At 39.5% G+C, this 20,753-nt stretch overlaps 2 protein-coding genes across 4 annotated transcripts in view; both read right to left on the bottom strand.

The window, feature by feature from the left end:
* Positions 1–12,794, bottom strand: part of LOC103384656 (potassium voltage-gated channel subfamily KQT member 2-like) — a 23,663-nt gene extending 10,869 nt beyond the window's left edge. For 2 of the 3 annotated variants that reach the window (XR_003050898.1, XM_025059476.1), the window contains exons 1-10: positions 11,837–12,794; positions 5,468–5,558; positions 5,263–5,389; positions 4,851–5,026; positions 4,423–4,548; positions 4,198–4,308; positions 3,146–3,241; positions 2,963–3,057; positions 2,547–2,606; positions 2,237–2,266 (exon numbers count right to left, since the gene is read on the bottom strand). Coding sequence is in view for 2 of the 3 variants with exons in the window: in XM_025059476.1 (XP_024915244.1) it covers positions 2,237–2,266; positions 2,547–2,606; positions 2,963–3,057; positions 3,146–3,241; positions 4,198–4,308; positions 4,423–4,548; positions 4,851–5,026; positions 5,263–5,389; positions 5,468–5,558; positions 11,837–12,135 (1,211 nt within the window). In the remaining variant the exon portion in view is untranslated. The remainder of the gene's footprint in view (positions 1–2,236; positions 2,267–2,546; positions 2,607–2,962; positions 3,058–3,145; positions 3,242–4,197; positions 4,309–4,422; positions 4,549–4,850; positions 5,027–5,262; positions 5,390–5,467; positions 5,559–11,836) is intronic. The other variant, XM_008318243.3, reaches the window with a different exon arrangement.
* A 910-nt stretch (positions 12,795–13,704) lies between these two features.
* prex1 (phosphatidylinositol-3,4,5-trisphosphate-dependent Rac exchange factor 1) overlaps positions 13,705–20,753 on the bottom strand; it is a 73,542-nt gene continuing 66,493 nt past the window's right edge. The window contains exons 34-40 of the mRNA XM_025059479.1: positions 18,659–18,802; positions 17,597–17,711; positions 17,406–17,472; positions 16,492–16,667; positions 15,939–16,041; positions 15,630–15,697; positions 13,705–15,534 (exon numbers count right to left, since the gene is read on the bottom strand). Coding sequence (XP_024915247.1) covers positions 15,492–15,534; positions 15,630–15,697; positions 15,939–16,041; positions 16,492–16,667; positions 17,406–17,472; positions 17,597–17,711; positions 18,659–18,802 — 716 coding nt within the window. The 3' untranslated portion in view covers positions 13,705–15,491. The remainder of the gene's footprint in view (positions 15,535–15,629; positions 15,698–15,938; positions 16,042–16,491; positions 16,668–17,405; positions 17,473–17,596; positions 17,712–18,658; positions 18,803–20,753) is intronic.

Consider the following 20,753-nt stretch of genomic DNA (forward strand, 5'->3'; position numbering starts at 1 on the left):
ATAGAGGCGGCAAGCAACTAAAACGGCAGAAACACAAACCCTAAATCAACACTGACAAGGAAGTAAACAAATATTTATATTTGAATTTTCTCTGAGACAACGTATAAAGTTTAAAAGCTGGGCTCTAAAACAGCTTAAATTAAAAGTTAGGCAAGAAATTGCAACACAATGGACAAAACAAAAAAGATAGTGGTATAATAAAGGCCTAGGACAGTTGTAAGGATAAATACAGTCTGACAGCAAACAAATATAGACTATTTGAAATGTTGTTTTTAAAATGTTATAAAGATCTAAAAACTATTTGCATTCTACCTTTACTATGGGATGTCTGTATGTTTGAAGAAGAAAAGCAAAGGGAATAAAAATGGAAGGAGACACACAGACTTGCAGTGCAGTTAGTATCTTTTGCGGCAACTATACCTAATTGTTCTGGGACAGCACCCGCAAAGTCTGTCATTGTGTGAATGTTCACTACTGGAGTGGAGGAGCAGCAGAGGAGACACAAAAGAAGGTACAGTAGCAGTGGAAACAGTGACTACAGTCAGCAGTGTGTGCCACACTGTGATGCCAGTAACACTTTAGAATGCCTCTTTGGAAAACAAATTAATTAATTTTTTTTTAAACATGAAATTATTATTCTTCATATTAGTTTCATGTTATAGTCAATAACCAAAAATGTAATTGGTTGACTGCGGTCCAAGCCACGGTAAAGTGTTACTACATTGTCAATAAGTATACATACTTGTTTACTTGTTTATTTTGTGAAAAACAGTGTGATAAAAATCAAGCCAGGCTCCTAATGTGTCAAAAATCATTTCTCCCCTGAAGAGATGCTGAGAGCTAGAGTCTCAAAGAACAGCTTTTTGATGAATATTTCATAAAGCCGCCAGTCGGGAGTCAGGCCAGAGTGAGCTGATCTTTGAGCACCATGTTAGCGAGTGCAGCATGACTGTTCTTGAAGGAGGCACTAAATTCACAGCCACATCCACACACAACGTACAGTGGACCTACTGCCCACACAGTCTGTATATAAGAAATGGACATAGCCAGCAGTGGTTGGATTTTCCTAAACTCTTCATGTTTTCTATCACTGGTATCAGGTCTTCTTGAATAGAGGACAATGTCAAGTTTCTAGGTTATATTTCTGTGTGGACTGAATGGAACAAAACAATGGGAGCTGGTTTTTAAAGAATGAACACGGTGTCTGATGGCTGGAGCAACTCATAAAATCCAGATTAGGAGAAAATTTTCTCCAGTTCATTTAAAAAACACTATGATCACATATGTTAATGTCACTATTCAAATGACCAGACTGAAGTGATGCTAATGTAAACTCACCATACTTTAGATACACATTATATATGTGGGTACCGATTAAATGCATGTGGCGCTATGGCACAATGTGATTCAAGTCTTATAGTTTATGGTCACTACTAGAATTATATTTATATATTTTTTTTTTATTTTAATTGTTCATGTACTGGTAATCCTGGTCTATTTATTCGGCAGCCATGGTCTATGATAGACATATTAACATATTATCAAAAATGTAAAAATAATTACAAAATACATCACCTTCTGCTGTAACTATGTGGGGCAATAAACCAAGTGTCTTGGACTAGTTGCCTGAATGACCAGTGATGACCTGCTATTCATTTTCAGGAAGCACACACACAGCGTCAGGACAACGTGCACTACGACACTTCCTTCTCACAACAATGCATGTGGATCCTTTTCAAGGACACAGAGTGAGCCTTCACGCTGCCCTCTGACTAATTAACCATCAAGAGGAAACTCAACCAGACACTCTGTTATGTTAGTGTTGCCTTCACTGACCCAGAAAACTTTAAAGACATGTAAACACAAGAGCCACGGTCCGAGTCTCAGCTGGGTCCTAAAAGTTTCACAGAGAGCTGCACCACTATATCTGCTGTGAAACAATGCGACATTATTATTGCACAGATTTTCTTTGTACAGAGATAGCTGCAAGAGCAAGCAATCAATCATCCCTGGTCTGTTTTGACAGACTCTTTCTATCGTGGCTTAGACTGGAAGAGCTGTGTCCATCTATTATATACGTCCCATGCCTTCAACACACACTCTAGCATATATCCATAGTGTACACAAGCAGAGTACACTCCCCCAAGAAGAGTGCCTCAGCAGCAGCTAAGAGCAGAATTGAGGAGAAGCCAGAGGGATGATGAAGAGATGTTACAAAAACAGCATGGTCACAGACCTGGGAGAGGTGTCGGGCTGAGGGTCTCTCCTGTGAAGAGAGAATGAAGCACACAAATGTTAAACAGTCCATTTCAAGTGTTGAACTACAATATTATCAGCAGTGCCATTAAAACCTGCGAGCATTGTTTCCTTAAGCAGGACAGAAGTGAGATTGTTGGGGGGCGTCAAAAACCCTGGAAGTATTATATATAATTTAATATTTTCACTTCTAACTCTAAATGGTGATTTCTTCTTTCGGTGTCTTGTTGGCATTAGCATCACATGATCTGCTAATCAATGATCAAAACTACCCATCATCGTGTTTTTACCTGAATGATTTGCCCTTCAGATTTCTCAGCAGGTCCAGCTGATTCAGGGGTGGAATTATTCTGAGAAGAGAAAAAAAACACCCCATCACTCCTGCTGACCTTCATTAACTCTGTTTTAAAAGGTTAAAGCTCACCAGTGGCCGCCTCAACTGCTAATTCCATTTAGTTTGTCACTTATCTGGCTTCTGGTCATCACCTTTTCATTTCAAATTACATACGGACTCAAAACAGAATTCCAAACAGAGCAGATGAGAACATTTACTTCTGTTTTCAAACAAACATTTCCAAAAATGTACATTGTACAATGTTTGTCGATGCCTGTCAGCTGTTACTGTTCACACTGACAGTGAAATGTAATATGGGGCGAAGGTTGTTTTTATTGGAAATGCAGTGTAAATCTATCTCAAATGATTCACCTGTACATTGGAATAGCCACAGTCTGCTCATAAAAATCCCATGTGCTCAGCAGGTCTGTGCGGGAAAGGTTGGTAGCATAAAACCTCCAGGCGGCCTAAAGGAAGAGATATTGTGAGAAAAATGCTTTTTGTAATGTGCAAAAAGGAGTTTTGTAAAGTTTTGTGTTTAATCAGATTTTATACCTGGATGAGGCTCGCTGCAGGATTTCGTCTCTTCTCAAAATGCTTTTGCCGGTGCTGCTCTTGGACTTTGAGGGCAAAACCAGAACCCAGGATGCCCTGCAGAGTCACAGAGAGATTTTCAGCGGGGGGCAGCAGTCCATTAAAAGTCACACAAGTTGTCAAATGAGGTGGAAACACAAGTGTCTGTATGCAGGTGAATGTTGATTCTTTTTTCCGTTTCCATTGTTACTAAAGGCAGAGCGGCTCATCATAGGATCAGGTAAATCACTGACACACTGATCATTTCTTTCATATCTGTGTTCATTTGACAGGTCTTAGCTGCTCAGTCTGTTAAAATGACAAATACATACGTGATCTGAACACTGACTGCAAAGTGGCAACGGAGCACAGATTCTGTTGATTCATAAAAAAGCTTTTAGCTCACGGCTACATTCTGTATGCCACAGAGAACGGAAGTAATGCCGCAGTCAGAGCACACTGACAGTTGGATTATTAAAGGATGAACATGCATTAGGCTGCAGATATACCCTAGTTCTACAGCAATACAATTATATACATGGGTAAGTGTTAAATTTGGCATATTCTATATATATCTATATATAACCTTTTTACTGAAATTATAACGTTTTTGTCTTTTATTCATGGACAATTGAGGAGGGAACACATAGAACTACACTTCAAGTTGTTAAGTCCAAAATGTTTGTAATTGAATGGTAGGATTCTTATATGTTGTCCACTGAAATTCCTTTTACTGTATATTATAATCTTTCACATTTTACTGTTTTAGAGAGGGGGGTATTGCTATGTTTTAATTTCTTTCTTTATACCCATGCTGCTGATCTGAAGAGCCACTAAACTGCTTTTTCTTTGTTGGTTAACAGCGACAATAAAGACCTCTTCAATCTTCAATCTAAAGTTTATTAGTAAACACAACAGCTTTCCAGATTGTTCCATATAACACCACTTATTTGTCTTCAGTGTTCTGACAGCTGTGATGATGGAGATCTACATAAAACTTGGTTTATGAACATCTGCTGAGGTTTTATACTCACAGCAGGAAGCGCAAAGAAGGCGACTCCAATCATGCTGAAGGTGGCAGCCAGCAACCGTCCATACCAGGTTTTAGGAACTTTATCACCATAACCAATGGTGGTCAGAGTGATCTGATGAAAGACAGTTCCATTTACTTTATATGAGGAAGATATGTGTTACTGTAGAAATACTGCAGGGTTTTGGTTTTTTTTTTCTTTTCTTTTTTTTACAAACATAAGTCTTACCAGTCCCCACCACAGAGCATCAGCGTAGGTTTCAAACTCGTCATTCAACTCCTTCTCTACCGAGTAGACCAGGAACGAGGCCAGGATCAGACAGAGGAAGCCGATGTACCAGGCTGTGATGAGCTCCTGAAGAAAAACACGTGCAGTAAGCAGAAGGAAACGGGTGATAAAATCTGCAGAGCATCACAGAGGGAGGATGTTCAGAGTTTCAGTTTGTTTTCGGTCTGTTGCTCCTCCTCCCACAATGTCAGTAATGAATTAGTGGCACCACTGCCAGAACTACATTACTGGCTGGATGATAGTAATAACACTATTAAATAAGTAAAAAAAAAAAAAAAAATATATATATATATATATATTTCCTTAATAATAATAAGAATTTATTTTTGTGTGTGTGACTTATTTGATTGAAGTAACATCAGGATCACCTTGCTGTGGGCATAAACCACAGACCCCAGCAGCTTCCAGGTGCCTCCACGTCTGTCCATTCGCAGCATGCGTAAGATCTGCAGGAATCTCAAACTCCTGATGGCCGAGGTGGCAAAGACGTTCCCCTGGGACCCAGCGGCCAGGACAGAAACTGAAGCGATCAGCACCATGATGTCTGCAGAGTGCGGCAGTAGAGGAGGCAGGCAGACATCGAAGATCAAATCAAAACAGAAAAACAACAATTGACAGTTATATTAAGTGCCGGGAGAAAGTTGTGGGAAATTGAGTTTACTCGGACAAAGTAGAGGAAATTGCCCCATCATATAAAATCATGTCTTTGTTATGATTTTCAGCAGGATGACAGAAAATAGAGCGGGTAGAATCACACACAAGATAAAACCATTTCCTCACCGATGACACAGAAAGGCTTTCTGGCAAACTTCAGCCTTCCCCTCCATCCTCTGTATCGACAGCAGCAGCCTGCAGACCATATCCTCACAATGTACTCCACCCCAAACACCACAATGGTCACAATTTCCTGTGAAATAAAACCAGTTGATGGGTTTTAACGCTCTGGCGTTGACATGCAGGTTTATGCAGTGTTGTAGATACTTACCAAGATGTACAAGGCACTCTCTGAGCTATTCTTGAACTCTTTGATGGTGGCAAAGACGGAGAGGATGAGACAGGAGAAAACCAACAGGAATCTGGAAAAGATGGAACAAGATGGAGAAGGTGCTGTGCTTTAGCATTTTTCTAATGTAAAACATGTGCCGTGGTTTAAATGAGATCCGTATTGTAAAGAACAATCCTGTTTAGAGGAAAGTTAACATCTGTTAATTATTCACAGTACAGAGTAAACGTAGGCAAATAAACAGGATGTAAAACATAGAAAACGTATTTGTTTTAGTCAAAGTATTGAAAATGCTGTTTAAATTGAGTTTTTGTTTCCAGCTCGGTACAGATCACAGACCTGTGTGGACATTTAGTGTACTGTACTTGTTCAGGAGGGTAAGTGTGGGTACAGTTAGGGACAGAATGAATAATTATAGCTGCAGACCAATGTGCTGCCTCCATCAGTGGAAATGAGCCAAACTGCAGCAGCAGCAGCACAGTCAGGACCAGTAAATGAGTCAATCTGGGTTTATATTGTATATTTTCATAGATGCCTGTAAGTACCTGTATACAGTGTACGGTTCCAACAGCTTAGATATGGACTGTAGGAGAGTTAAGAAGTGCACTTTTGGTCAACAACATACACCTGCGGTGATTTACTGAAGATGAACTAATGACTTCATTTTCAAATGTTTCAAAAATATTAGAAATTGAAAATATTCTGCTTGTAATCATCTTAAATTATACTGCATAAAAACTGTGCGTATTAGTCTGGGACAAAAGGAAGGAGAACAGAATCTGACGTCAGGATTCCTGGAAGAAATCCAGAGCAGAGCTCACGTCTGATGGAACCTTATACTGAGATGGTGTAATCCTGTATCTCTTCTATATCAGGTACTACACTTCGCCATACAATACGAGTAAAATGAAAAAAATTACAAACGTAGTGTGTCATGAGATACCAAATACATCTTGTGTGATAAAATGAGATGTTCCATCAGTTTGGCTTAAATAGGTCATTTCAGACAAGTTCCAAATCAGGTGACTCGAAATTAATCCAACTTTTCTCTTTTCTGCTGCACCACTTTGACTGTGATCTAGTTAAAATCTTGGAAGCAGCTGCTGGCTGTCAGCCAATTGCAGTGAAGCAGAACAGATCAATAGTGAGTTCCACTGATCTGACCAAAAACACGGACAAGCTAGGTTTTTGTCTTCATATTTTTACCATCCTTCATTAGATACAGCCCAGTTCCACCCCTATATATACATATATATATATAAAATTAAATAATAAAAATAATATTTGTACACACTACACTTTGTGTAGTGTGTACAAATACCAGACATTTTCTGGTTCATCCATATTAATGTCAAATATGTACAGAACGACTCAGCATTTTGTTTCACTTGAGCTTTTCATACATACAAAATCAACTCTTGAATCTTGGATGTTAAGATACTACAGAGTAAAACTCAGCTGAAAAGCTGAATACATTAAGGCTGTGGTTGGCTTCCGTCTGGCTGGACATCGCTCTTCTGGCTGGACTTTGCCAAACTCATGAGAACCCACTAATGAGGACACGTGTTGATATCGGAGGTGGACAGAAGCTGCTTCTAAAGCAATTAGCCTCAACTGCTAAACATTTAATCTTCCGGAATCAGGAGTTGCAGAGTGTAGCTAACAATTAGGACATTTCTGAGAATCATATTAATATTTCTTAATTCTACAGAGTAACAGTAACATGAGCACAGTCCAATAGATACATAAGGTAAGAAAATAAACCACAACCTACTTTAGCTATTTTCTAGTTTTAAAATGTATTTTAGCTGTTCTTAAATGTCTATAATGAACTCAAATGTTCCTGTAGATAAGTTGACTGGAGAAGTAATGAGAATGAAAACATTTGCAGGAGATTTTCTATATTTCCAAACCTGCTATATCTACCGACCTCAGCATCCAGAAAACCCCTCTGACACAGTTCGACCCTCTATGGCCCTAAACGCATCACACTCTGTCATGGCTGAGCAGCAGTTTGGCAGCAGCCAAGTGTCTCCTACTGAACTGTCCCTATTTGCCTCTGTTTCAGTCCCTGTATGACCGACTCAGCACAAAAGAAAAACTGCATCGTATCCATAGAACCTGCACCTGAATGACTTGCTCCTTATTCAGACACAGGATCAGAAATGACGAGGTTTCACGATGAAAGACTCTCAAAAATATTCTTTCTTTCTGTATCACTCCTGTTCTGGTGCAGCAGTGACACATCCTGTCATCTAACAACTGCTGAAGCTTTTAATTTCCGAGCACAGATGGCGGTTCCTGTAAGAGGACGCTCAGTAATGAGGCTCCTGCTGGAGCCAAATCACCACAGTCTGTATCTCTGTGCCTCTGTGTTAATGGAGGAAAACATCATCACTTAGTCCAGAGGTGGCACGCTGACAAAATGGCACTTTTTAAAATACATTTTATGACTCACCATTAGGGGAAAAACGGGGCCTTTGTGGTTCAGGAGCTGTTTTAATGGATTCCAAGAGATTTTATTTATTTTATTTTTTTAATTTTCTGATTACATCACCATTAGACCTCCCTGTTAAAACTAAATACAGAAAATATTTGTTGTCATTTCATGTCATCTTTAAATTACAATTTTGAATGGCCTTTAGTTTTGCTTAACTACATATTAGCAGTAGAAGTTTTCTTATATATCACGGAAAATACATTTATTTTGTGCTCACAGGATATGACAGGTTGTGTAATATGATGGAATATACGCAAAGCATTTTTAAATTACAATAAAATACTAATGTGGGTTCGAATTTTAAAACAACTTTCAGTTTCACTAATACGATATAAAACATTTTTGGACAATAGTTTAACACAGTTAAAGTTGACATTTTGAGTGGAAATCAATGCAGCTGCAGCTTGGTGCAGAGAGGGACGGCCTTAAGCTCACACAGCTGCATAACCCAGGAGCAGATGAGGCAGAGAAATCGAGATAGGACTGTAGAAAGTACTCTGGTATGTGAGGTACTGTACTATCATGTTCCCTGTATTGATCCTTCACACATGCCTTACAAAGATACTATGAAACCCAAAACCAACCTTCCATTTCTACACAATGGTGCATCTCCACAGGCAAACAGTCAGTGGTGTTTTTCTACCTCAGCCTAATGGAGACTCATTTCAGCAAACAACTTATTATTTTTTAAATTTAATGTCCGATTTTAGTACCAAACAAAAGACATTAAAACAACACAATAAAAGAACTTACACATTTTAAAATGGTCCAAGCGCTTGACCTTCAGAAGAAAAGTATCCAAAAATATATTTGAAGAGAGACACTGGCACAAGAGTTTGGAAACAACACAGGTGGAACCAATCAGAAATCAGAATTATACGCCTACGAAAACAGGAAGTAAAATAAAACAAGATGCAGCAAGTTAAAACTTCAAAATAAAAAAGAAAAGGCATCAAATTTGGGCTTGTCCAAAAATTCAGTTATTCTGAAGGGGGAGATGAACTACATACTGAGGGTGTAGTTAGATTATTCTTACTTTATTTCATACCTGGACAAAATACCAGAAACAGTATTGCACCACCATAAATACATATTTAAATATATTTAATATATATTTAATATTTTTTGGCATGTAGCAGGAAAAATATAATACCAAATATTTTGCAGTTTGATCCTCCAACTTCAAATGATTGGAACAGGACCATAAAAGACATCCACTGTGATGAGACTTTTTTTTTGAAGAATTTAATTACTAAACACTGGGGGAAATTAATTATTTGATGATTAGAATGTTATACCACGATGTATAGAAGAAAACATATTGTAACTTTACACTATAACCCATGAAAACCTTGTGTTTTTTTGTTTTTAAAATGTAAATACATTATTATAAAAAAGAAATAATTCTAAGAAATAATATAAAAGAAATAATTCAACAATCCAACCAGAAAATAGTTAAAAAGTTAAAAATAAAAAAGTAAAAAATAAAATAAAACAGACTACGAAATCAACCACAACATCATGATTGGCTAAAAACAACCAGGAACCTAACAGAGTAGGTTGGGCTTGACTCTAACTGTGAAGTGTCAGTAAGTCCAAAGAGAACATTTTAAAAGGACCCACAGATCCTTATATGTGTGTGTGTGTGTGTGTGTGTGGTTGCACCTACAGTAGCTCTAACACTCCAGTCAGGACAGAATATGCTGTGCACAGTGAATTCTTTAATGCTGTGGTCATTTCAACTGCTCACTATCAAACCATGCAGTATCACTGGAGGCATGGCTACAGGCCAAACAGCCGACTGCACTTCACCTCCTGCTTCTCTAAAGAGAAAAGCTGCTATTTGCAAATGGCTGAGACACGGATCAGAGCTGACGGATACCTTATAATCACGGTACCATTCTGGCTCACTCCTTTTTTCTTTCTTTTTTTTAAATCTGGGCCATAAAGTTTTGGTACAATGTTGCTCAGCTAAATGTAGTCCAAAAACTCCAGAATGGGCAGCGAGGGAAGATTTTAAAGGCACAGAGATTATTCATGTCTGAGATGGCACATGCTTTGAAAAGAATAAGATCTGGCTTTAACTGGATTCAACCAGCTGCACTGCATCTTTGCCAGAAGGTTCCCACATCTGCACAGTGTCTGGGATATTAATGACCTCCACTGTGGCAGGACACAAGCTTTGTCATCAATGTCCAACAGAATTCAAACAGCAGTACTGGTGATCTGCTGGACATATTGGAATATGATCCATATTATATCACGAGATACCAACACTTACACACACTGTGCCATTTATACACACACACACACACACACACACACACATATATATATATATATATACAGTATATAAATAGTTCTTTCTTTTGTTTTTTTCTACAACCACAAATACTGATATCTACACAGTGGTGCAGCATTTCAGATGGAATCATTACATGAATTCTCTCCACTGTCTGGTCACGGCCTGTAAGACTAGAACACACCCTTAGTCTACACACACACACACACAGAGAGAGAGAGAAGGAGAAACACAGACATCATGTATTAATGGTGATATTATTGAATGTGTGAGTCACACATATTCTGTGACAAATTCCTATAAACATGAATTGTTTCTCTCAGCTCCACACATCACACAAACACACACACACACAGAGAGAGAGAGAAAGAGAGAGGGAGAGAATTCACACTTTCTTCCATTACTGTTCTTTAAACTGCAATTGACTTCAGTTGATCTGTACAGTTTGTCCAAAAGCTCAATCCTAATATCACATCTAACCTGTACACCTATAGCTAACATTCCTCAACTGATCTTCACCAGAGCCTTGAAAATATACTTCGGAAAATCAGTAACACATGGGTTCACACATGCAGCTTCAAACATCTGCTGTAGGGAGTTTGTCTTTACTTTGAACAGCCGAACCAGAACCCTGTTTCACCAACACTATTCAAACAACAACACACACATGTCACTTACCTTAGCCAGAGTTCAGTAGGCCTACAGTACATACACGTTCAGACAGTGGTTTGCTTGGCTTTTATTGTTCATACGTTGCTTGAATCGACTGTTTTGGACAGCCCAAGAAAAACTTGACTGGAACCACTGACAATCAACGCGCTATTCTAAAGCATAGAACCTTAAATCTGGAGCACCTTAACTTTAGCCTCACCTATTGCTCAATGACAGCTTAAGACAATGGCAGCATACTCCCCTACCTTAACACTACCTCAGCTCTACTCAGAACCACACTGAGGAGGACCAGGTCTCAGTCCAGGTCAAGTCTATTTATCAGTCCTGACAGTGTTAACGAGTGGGAACAATTTAGAAGAACAAAGAATGCATCCACACATACACAGTGTGCAGGAGTGTACGGTGTATCTGAGGGAGCAGAGCGGGACTGCAGCGATAATTAGTTAAAATCAGATAAAACTGATGCAGCGCGGTGCTGTCCACGGTGCTGAAACCTACTACTGTCGCTGCAACATTAGGTCCAAATATGAGTCTGCAGGAGCTGGACACGTGTCAGACAGTGGACAGTGGGGAATTCCGATGTCGTCATATTCAATAGTGACAGCGACATGACACATACGTGAGTCGTATGAGATGATGTGATGTGATGTGATATGAGAGTTAGAGCAGGAGGAAGAGTCTGCCATGAAGCACAATGGTGCTGTATCAGTTTGGCATGAAGACAACACTTAACCCTTTACTGCGTAACCTGGACATGACCACCAGCCGCCAAAGTCTAGCACCCCAAAACCCCTGACTCACTACAGCAGCGCTGCCAGTCAACGTGGAAAAGGCCACAACATTCAACACGCTGTGACTCAGCTGGGACAGGACTTACACATAAGCATGGTATACGAACGCCCATCCCCGCGGTCTCTCCAGCGCATTGTAGAGGAAATTCTGCAGTTTCCGATAACTGGCATTCTTCTTGGAGGGTCTCGGTCTTCCAGCGGAGATGCTAGACCTGGGTCTGCAGAGGATGCTGCTCCGCTTGGTGTTTTCCGAGCCCGCAATCAGCAGCGCCCCGTCTCTGCTGGATTCCGGAGCGCCGGGGTCCAGTCCAACAAAGCCGACTTTGTGCTTCTTCTCTCCGGCTTGAGTTGGGTAAACCCCGCCGTTGAGAGATTTCTGCACCATTCTAAAGTCGAGACGACTCTCAGGAGGAGTGGTCCGTGCCCTTGCCGCCGCCGGGACGCATCACCGGCGCTGAGGGGTGTGTGCTGCTGCTGGTGGATGCAGTCCGTGTCGGTCCCCTGCATACAACACCAACAATGCAATATCAGGCAGAAAGTGCTCACTGGATGCTTTTACATCAGCTCCTTCCGGCCACTTGACACAGACGCCAAAGGAAGTCCATGCAGACTAATTCAATCCAGTTTCATCCTCACTGGCAAACCGAAGATTAGATGTTATTTCATTGTCTGTCTCGAATGACTTACACAGTACATACATCATCTGCTGCCATACCCTGCCTGGTTAAATTAGACCTGTCAATAGTGACGTGAATTATTTATTAGCAGCTACAGATTATTGCGCTTTGGAAAAAATAAGGACTTCCTGTTTGTTACAGAAGTACCCTGAGATAACCTTTCATTCTCCCCACTCAGTCTTCACCTGGCCCCAGGAGGGAAGCTGAGGGAGAGCATTGAATGTATGTCCATGCAATATTCATACATGCTGCCTCTTGTCCTCCAGTCTGACATGAGGGACAGTGAAAAGTAGCTATGTCATGGAGTGTCTATAAGAATGGAGAATATCTTACAATGGTGTTGAAAATATTTTTAAATTTATGAAACATTAATTAATGTATTGATATTTTAATAATAAAATATATGATAAAATATATATTATATAATATAATAATAAAATTATCTAAGTGAAGGGAAGGATATATTTTTATTCCTGGTACAATTGAAATCATGATTTTGGACACGAACACATGGAGACATGATGGATGGTTTGATTAAAAACATCTAAGAATGGAGTAGATTCTTCCAACCCCATGTCCAGGTGTTATGTATAGACTAGATGACAGTGGAGGCTGATTGTCTTTATGGCAGTAAATCAGTGAACAACAGGTGTTTTCCCTCCCATTTCAGTTTTAATCCTACCCTATTCCTGTGAATTCCATCTTATGGAATTTCCACTGCAGGAGCTAACACTCCTGTTGGTGTGGAGTGACTATATTCTATATAACTGACTGACTGTTAGAGGAAGTAATTTAGCACCATGATTAGAGCGGACTGGTGTATAAGGAATGATAAAAAGAAAAGGAAGGAAAGCCAGGAGGAATTCAAGGGAAAAAATAAAATAAAAGAGAGACTAGGAAAGGAAGGAAAAAGAAGAATTAAATGACAAATAAGAATTGAAGAGGAAGAGAAGTTGAAATAAATACTGTACAAATACTATAGAAAACAAAACAGTGAAGAAATGAATAAATAAAAATTCATGTAAACCACTGTTTGTTTGTCTGACTGACCCTGTTGTAATACAACGCAGACTGAAACCACAACAGTGTAGATTCAAATGCCCCAGTGCAGATCAGTTTGCATCAATCTGGAGCACGTGGAAGATGAGAACTGTAAATAATTTTGATCTGTTTGAATGTGAACTCCATCACAGTATGATGAAGGATGAAGAATGAGATAATGTGAAGGAAACAGGCAGAAATAAGACTTCAGTCAGACACTGGCAGGACAAACAGGCTGTAATTCTGTGAAGATTTTATTTACTAGTTTGTTAAATTGACATTTACAAGAATCATGTTTTAGAAAGAGTCCACAAAATACCTCTGTACAGTTATTTTCAAGCATCCTAGAATGGCAAATGAAGTATGTACAAAAACGAAACATTAGAATAATGTCAATAAAAGTGTAATCGGTGACAGATTTTCTCATCAGGCTACACACACATGCTGCAGTCTTCAGTTAATGATGTGTTTATATTATTTACAAGAACACATTTTGGCGAAGGGGGAAATGTTTTTCTAAACCAACCACTGGAGGGCGTTTTCATTCTTGTGACCGTGCTACTGTCTATCTTTGCAAGCTTGTTTGGAACCAGACCACTTTATAATAAATAATGCGGACAGAGTGATCTGACTAATGAATGCAGCATGTCCACATGTACGTCAGTGAGGTTATACTCAACAACAACGGCAGACAGAAAACTCAAAGACAAAGTCTACACAATTTCTCATATACTATATTATTTCTCATAAAAATAATGCACTTTAATTACGAAGCATCACTCTGCTGCTTTAAAACACAACCTAATAAATCGCTCTGACATAGTTACACTTTGTATGTACAAAAACAAAAATAAAATATTTGTTATTAAATGGGAACAAGGCCTGGGTCAATCCCTTTTTCACAACGTCCTTGGGCTGCTGACAGTACTCAACTGTTTTTCATTTTTGAAACTACACTTGTCATCATTGTATGTTTTAAGACTAAACACAGTACATACAAGCTGATAAAGCCAATCTAAAAGTCAACACAACATCTCGGTTCAGTGAAGGTGAAGTGAATTAATATATTAATAATTTAAGAATGATTCCACCTGTCTGTTCTAGCTCCTCCCTCCCTCCCTCGGTTCATTCCTTTGTGTTTTCCCTGAATGTTTCCTGAAGAAATTCCACACATAAATAAAATGAAGTTACAAGAACAGTTAAAAATATAACATCATGCTGTTGGTCCTTTAAATACTACTTGATATTAGACCTGGAATGCATTTAGATTCTTTTAATACCTGATATAGAATAAGTGAGGGATAGAACAAACTAACAAACAACAACAACAACAAAAAAAAACACTTTATCCAGACATAATAAATTACTATCCTTCATATAGTGCAGTAATACAGTACGTGCACTAAACCTACAGTATTTGCACAATAACCACATGCAGGGGGCTGATGACGAACAGCCCCGTCGACCACCTGCCCTTCTCCCTTCCTCCCTCTACATCCCTACTTTCTTCACTCTGTCTCTTCTTTGCATTTATTCAGTCAATTATCACACAGAAATACTGCTGTAAATCATGCTTGTACTTCACTTGTATTCCAATAACTGAGCCCTGGGGAACACCATCTCTGTGGCCCTGCGGACCAGGGCGTCAAAAAATGGATCATGTGACCTACATGCAGTTTGGTTAAATCTGTGAAGATGTTCAGTTTAAGGACAAGATGTTTGGGTCTTTTTCATCTCAACTGCTTCTACTGGGACTGTGTTCTTCACTGTACATCGGTACACAACCCGTCTCCAGCTTCAGTCTGTGTCAGTGTCTGTGTAAATAACTGACAACATCCTTGATCATCCTTTGAAGACTAGTGGTTTCCCTGTTGGAGTGATCTGTGTGTAACTGGGGCAGTGGAAGTTCAAATGTCTTTTATTCAGCATCATCTCTGAGAAGAAAAAAAATCTGTCCACACTTGCCCCCATTTTGCTTCAGTCGACCATCTTTGCAGCTTCCTCTTCCACAATCTTGCTTTTCCTACATTTCCCCATCAGACGGAGGCAGACACAGTTTAAAGAGCCTGTTGGAGAAAACGGTTTAAAACATCAGTTTGGAACGGACTTAAAGAAGTTGAAGTTACAGGCAGAAAGTGTTTCCCCTGAAAGTGTACTGTACCTGGGAGCGGATGGAGGCATCTGGTCCATTACTTTGAGGTTTTTAGCAGAGAGCTCAACTCTCGCCCCCTGGTGGAAGAAAGAACATGTGGTTTCATTTGAACAGTGATCAAACTGTACTTGACTTATCCACCCTGGATGTAAAAAATGACTGAGGCGTGTGGAAGGATTCTACACTAACACTGATGTCAATGTTCCTGATTTTATTAAATATCCTGGACAAAAACATAGCATCTACTCCTAATATTAATATATTTCAAAACAGACCAATACTAGACTCTAGTCTTTAATAAAGGAACCTGTGATTTACCTGTTTCCGCATGATGTCCATAGTCTGCATGATGCAGCGAGGCAGGAGACCGTGGTTCCTGGCTAAGATCATGGCCTGCTCCAGTGTCACACTCAGAGTACATCTGGGGCGAGGGAGAAAGGAGGTCGATCATTGACAATTTGTCTCTCAGGAGACAAAATTACAAGTCTGGATGTCTCCTTTTAACACAGCCAAGCTGTTCAAAAAGTCTTTATTCCCAGTGAACATTTTAGGAATATTGTAGTAATTCAGACCAAGACTGGGACTGAACTCATGAAGTCATGTCAAACTTCATCAGCAGATTTGGGACAAAACTACAGACTAAAAACTGGATTCAGATGGACACTGACCAGTCTGACAACCTCTGCTGTGACACCGTAGACTAAAACTGGAACACCACAGACTCCAGACTAGACTTAGTGATACAGGTGGTCCTCGACTTCTGTTGGAATTCCGTTACTACGGCGCATCGTAACTTAGTTTCTGCCATAAGTCGTAACTCACATGCTGTACACACCTTTGAGTGTGTGTGTGTGTGTGGTGAGACACTGACCTCTGCATGCCTGTGCCACACATGGTGATATGACAGGCTCCCAGGCGGTTACACAGCTCAGAGGACACACTCAGGACACTGACACCTGATGGGTGGCCCTGAGCGTTTGTCCGCACGTTGATGTATGACTGCATGAGTCGACAGAGGTCGTCCAGGGTGTTGAGGGGTCGCAGCAACTGGTGATGAGATCAAGTGAATGTTGAAGAGAGATGACTAAAGATGGTGACAAAGCCTCGCCTGAACTGAACTGTCACACAGGTGCTCACCTCAACAAATCCATCAGATTATTATTATTATTTTAATGGGTTGAATTTCTCAATGGTTTTGATCAAAAATGCAGAAAAGGCAAAATTCCAAAATTGAATTAACTCAGAACAATGACTACGTAAGGGATTTGTTCAGATGTTGCACCAGCAGACCAAGAAAAAGTACATTCAAAAATCACCACAACAGGTCACTTCAAAGAAGAAAACAGTTAAGACCCAACAATCGTTCCACAACATTAAAAGCTCTTCCTGCTTTAATGTTGTGGATCATCACTGCAAAACCAAACTGTGATCTATTCATAATCATCGTCGTCTATTTCACTACATGGAGTTTGAGCCACTACAGTTGTCGTTCTACTTTCAGCTATTCTTTACTGACGTTCAGTTTCTACTGTGTGAATGTGGAGTTAGTGGGAGTTAAAGCTGATGAGCTGACAGGAGCAGGACAACATTCTTCTTACTTTGGCAACGCTTGGTTGGAGGTCTCTAACTTCAAGTCCCAGTATCTGTGCTTGCATTTATATTCAGTCACAACATTATACACAGATGTACTCAATACAAACGAACATAGTACTGTATACTACGTAACCAGTTATGCCATACATGGTGACAGTATGTACATGTAGATCAGAACTAGTGGATATTTACCTGGTCAATCTTCATTGCCGTGGTGTTTGAGTCTGTGGGCAGGTTGGACTTCTCCAAATAAAACGCCCTGTTGGAACAAATACAACAATGGTTTCATTTGAAATTTAGAAATTAACATTGTGACCTAGAAATGAAGACAGTTTTCATTCATTATCAACATGAAGGCTGCGCTGCACTATAGCACCTCCTACCTGAGTCTGCGGTAGTAGGCCTTGACTTTCTCCAGTGAGACAGCATTGGTGCGCTGCTGGAACTCCTCCATGGTAGTACAGTCCTGCTGGGACACTCCCTCTGGACGCTCCAGTGCTGTAGGGAACAGGTGAGAGGAGGTCAGGCCAACAGGGTTGGGAACACATATTTCAGCATTGAAAGAATTCCATGGTAAATAAGCTTCACCCCATTATTATTATTATATATACTGGATATATATATATATATATATATATATATATATAGGTACATTGTGGTAGGAATTAATAAACTGAGAAACTCACTTTTAGCAACTGCTTCATTCTGATGTAGCTGTTTATTTTTATAGTTTTACATCAACTGTCAATAAAGTATTTTAAAATCTCAAATCACTTTATTAGGAAATATATGGCTTGACTACACTGGTAATGCTAAAGTGCACATGTACAGTACATATACGTATATTTAAAGTCCCTTGCTTCTCCTCCTTCTGTAGTTCCGACTTTTCCCAGTAGGTGGAGATGTTGTCTCAGATTTCCGCACGAAGTGATGACTTAAGCTTTAAACGCAACACTTCCTTCAACACTAAAGCATCTGAGGACAATATGAGGTTACTCTCAATGGTTTGGTTTCCCAAATGGAACATGTTTATAGAGACGTAATGGTCTGCAGTCACACTCAGCTGACTTTGACTGCTGGAGTGTTAGGAAGAGCTTGGCAGTCGGCACCAACACAGAGGTGGAGCTGTTGTTACTGGCCTCAAAGTGCTTCAATCCAACTAAATGACAGCACATTAAGCAACAAGGAAATGTCAATGAAGAACGGTGGAGAAGCTGCATCAGGCAATGAGAGAAGTGATACATAAGTCACTTCTGCTGCTGAGCAATGTCATGACAAGTGTGTCATTTTACCCAAAAAATTAAAGGTCTTCAGAGGAAAAATGGTAGGTGTAACGTGTCAAAAGAACCACAATTCTCTCTGCTTGAGAGCGTTGAATAATCCTCCCCACCCACTGACCTCCCCGCTTCCACTTTCCTTCCCCCTGAATTCCCGCCCAGCCTTACCTTTGGTGAAGAGAACTGTGTGGAGTTTCAGACTGCCTCCGTTCTGAAGCCGACTAGGAAGCTCACTGAAATGACAGCTGTCCAGGTACAGGGTGACTCTCAGGGCCTGACGACTGCCATCAACATGGTAACACACTGGTGTGTCTGCAAATCACACACACATAGGCACAGATAAGGCAAATGATGATTCATTTTTACAAAAAGCCTCAGAATCATTACTGTAAAGGATGTCATTTTTATGAATACCTTTTATTTATCTTTCCTAAAATTTCAGGAATTTCTCAGCTTAAATTTAAATGTAAGCTCTGTTGCTGAAGGACTTTGCACTAAGACAAAGTTAGAATCTCCCTTCGCTCTTCGTTTTCTTTTCTTTTTTTCTGACTTGCGTAGGAAAAGCTACAGTTTTGATGCAGCATGTGCATGACGTGTACGGTGAATAACTCCCTAGTCACACATATACACCTCAGTGACCTTTTCTAACTGTACAACGAATGATGATTTATCAGTTACATGTTCGTCACCGACTCAAGTCGTTCCTTTGGAGCATTTCAAAACGAGCAGTTCTCAGTAAAATTACCTTTACTGAGTGACCACCAAGGTCATTTAGTCACTTGTACACTACTCATCAAGCTGAGAGACTTCAGGCTGAACTCAGACTAGACCAGAATGTCAGAGTCTGAGAGAATGTTATTGGCTGATCAATATTGTTAAATGGATCCTAGAGCTGGAGATGGAATTTCAACAAAGCTGTTTGTAAAAGCTCATTGTTGGACAGAGGGTGGATCTGCACTGTTTATCTTAGCCACTGATTCTTATGGATTAGACCAAAAAGAGCAACAAAAAAAGACTCGTTCCTTTTTAGCTAAACTAAAAATCGTATTATAACTCAAAAAATAAATAAATAAAAAAATTGTAATATGGGTTTTTTATGAGTCGTTTTACTTTCCAAGACAGTATTATTAAGACCTAAGCCTTTTTAAAACGTATGCAAGCTTCAATTTGCACTTCAACCAAAGTTCTTTTTCTTTTTTAATTTATCATCATTTTATGTCATGTTCAATCAGTTTCTAGCACCGTAAGATATTATAAAAACACAGACAGAATTATAATAATGCAACACAGTTCAAGAAATGCTGCTTATTGGTTACTTTAACGGTTACTTTTTTAGACATGCTACAAGGTATTTACCTTTAGCTTCAAGGTTTTTGGATGTAAAAATATGAGTAGTACATTAAAATAGGTTTCGTAGCCTTCATGCACACCTCTCTGTGTGTAATCTTAAATGAACTGCCACAAATAGTCTCTCCATGACTCATCACTTTTCCTGCTCAAATGAAAAGTGCACATCGTGCTGTTTTCTTTGATCAGTCATTTCCGTGGGTCACACTGTAGAAGAAGATGATTCAGGCTGTAGTTGTCATTAGTGTGTGTGCTGGCGGCCCGCAGCTCATTTCAGTGAATGCAGATACTGAGGCTCTAACTGTATTGAATATGTCCAGGTCCAGGCTTTACACTGACTTCACTTGAACACAGTCAGGTTTTTCACAACATACAAACACATTCTCAAACTTTACCCAGTTTGGAACATTTGGTTCGGACTTTCCCCAAGTTTCAGGAAGTACAGTTTGTATGACTGAGAATAAAACAGAAAATAAATTTGATCTTTTTATGTTTAAAGAAAACTAAACCTACCACAGCAAATGCAACAGATAGAAGGGAGGTTGTGTGTGGTTTACAGTTTTAGTCAACAGTTATTTATATGATAATATTATTAGCATTGTTAGCAGGTTGAACTTGGGCTAAACAATGAAAAAATATATATATTTAAAATTTAAAAAGGGCTGAAAATTGCGAAATTGATGAAAACAAATCACCAAAACTGACAGTGGCACATCACTGCTAAAGGTTAGCAAAATAAATAACACCATCAGCATTAAATACCTTTCCAACATCATCACAGGGGCAGAACAGCTCTTCTAGTAAGGCATATAAACATCTTTTAAGAAAAGCATTAAAACTGTCCAAGTGCCAGGAGCGGCACCCGAGCCAGTCTTTGGACAAATGTTTAGATGTTTCTACCAAATGTGTACTTCAT

The sequence above is a fragment of the Cynoglossus semilaevis genome, chromosome 10 (genome assembly GCF_000523025.1).
Source record: "Cynoglossus semilaevis isolate Cse_v1.0 chromosome 10, Cse_v1.0, whole genome shotgun sequence".
NCBI lineage: Eukaryota > Metazoa > Chordata > Actinopteri > Pleuronectiformes > Cynoglossidae > Cynoglossus > Cynoglossus semilaevis.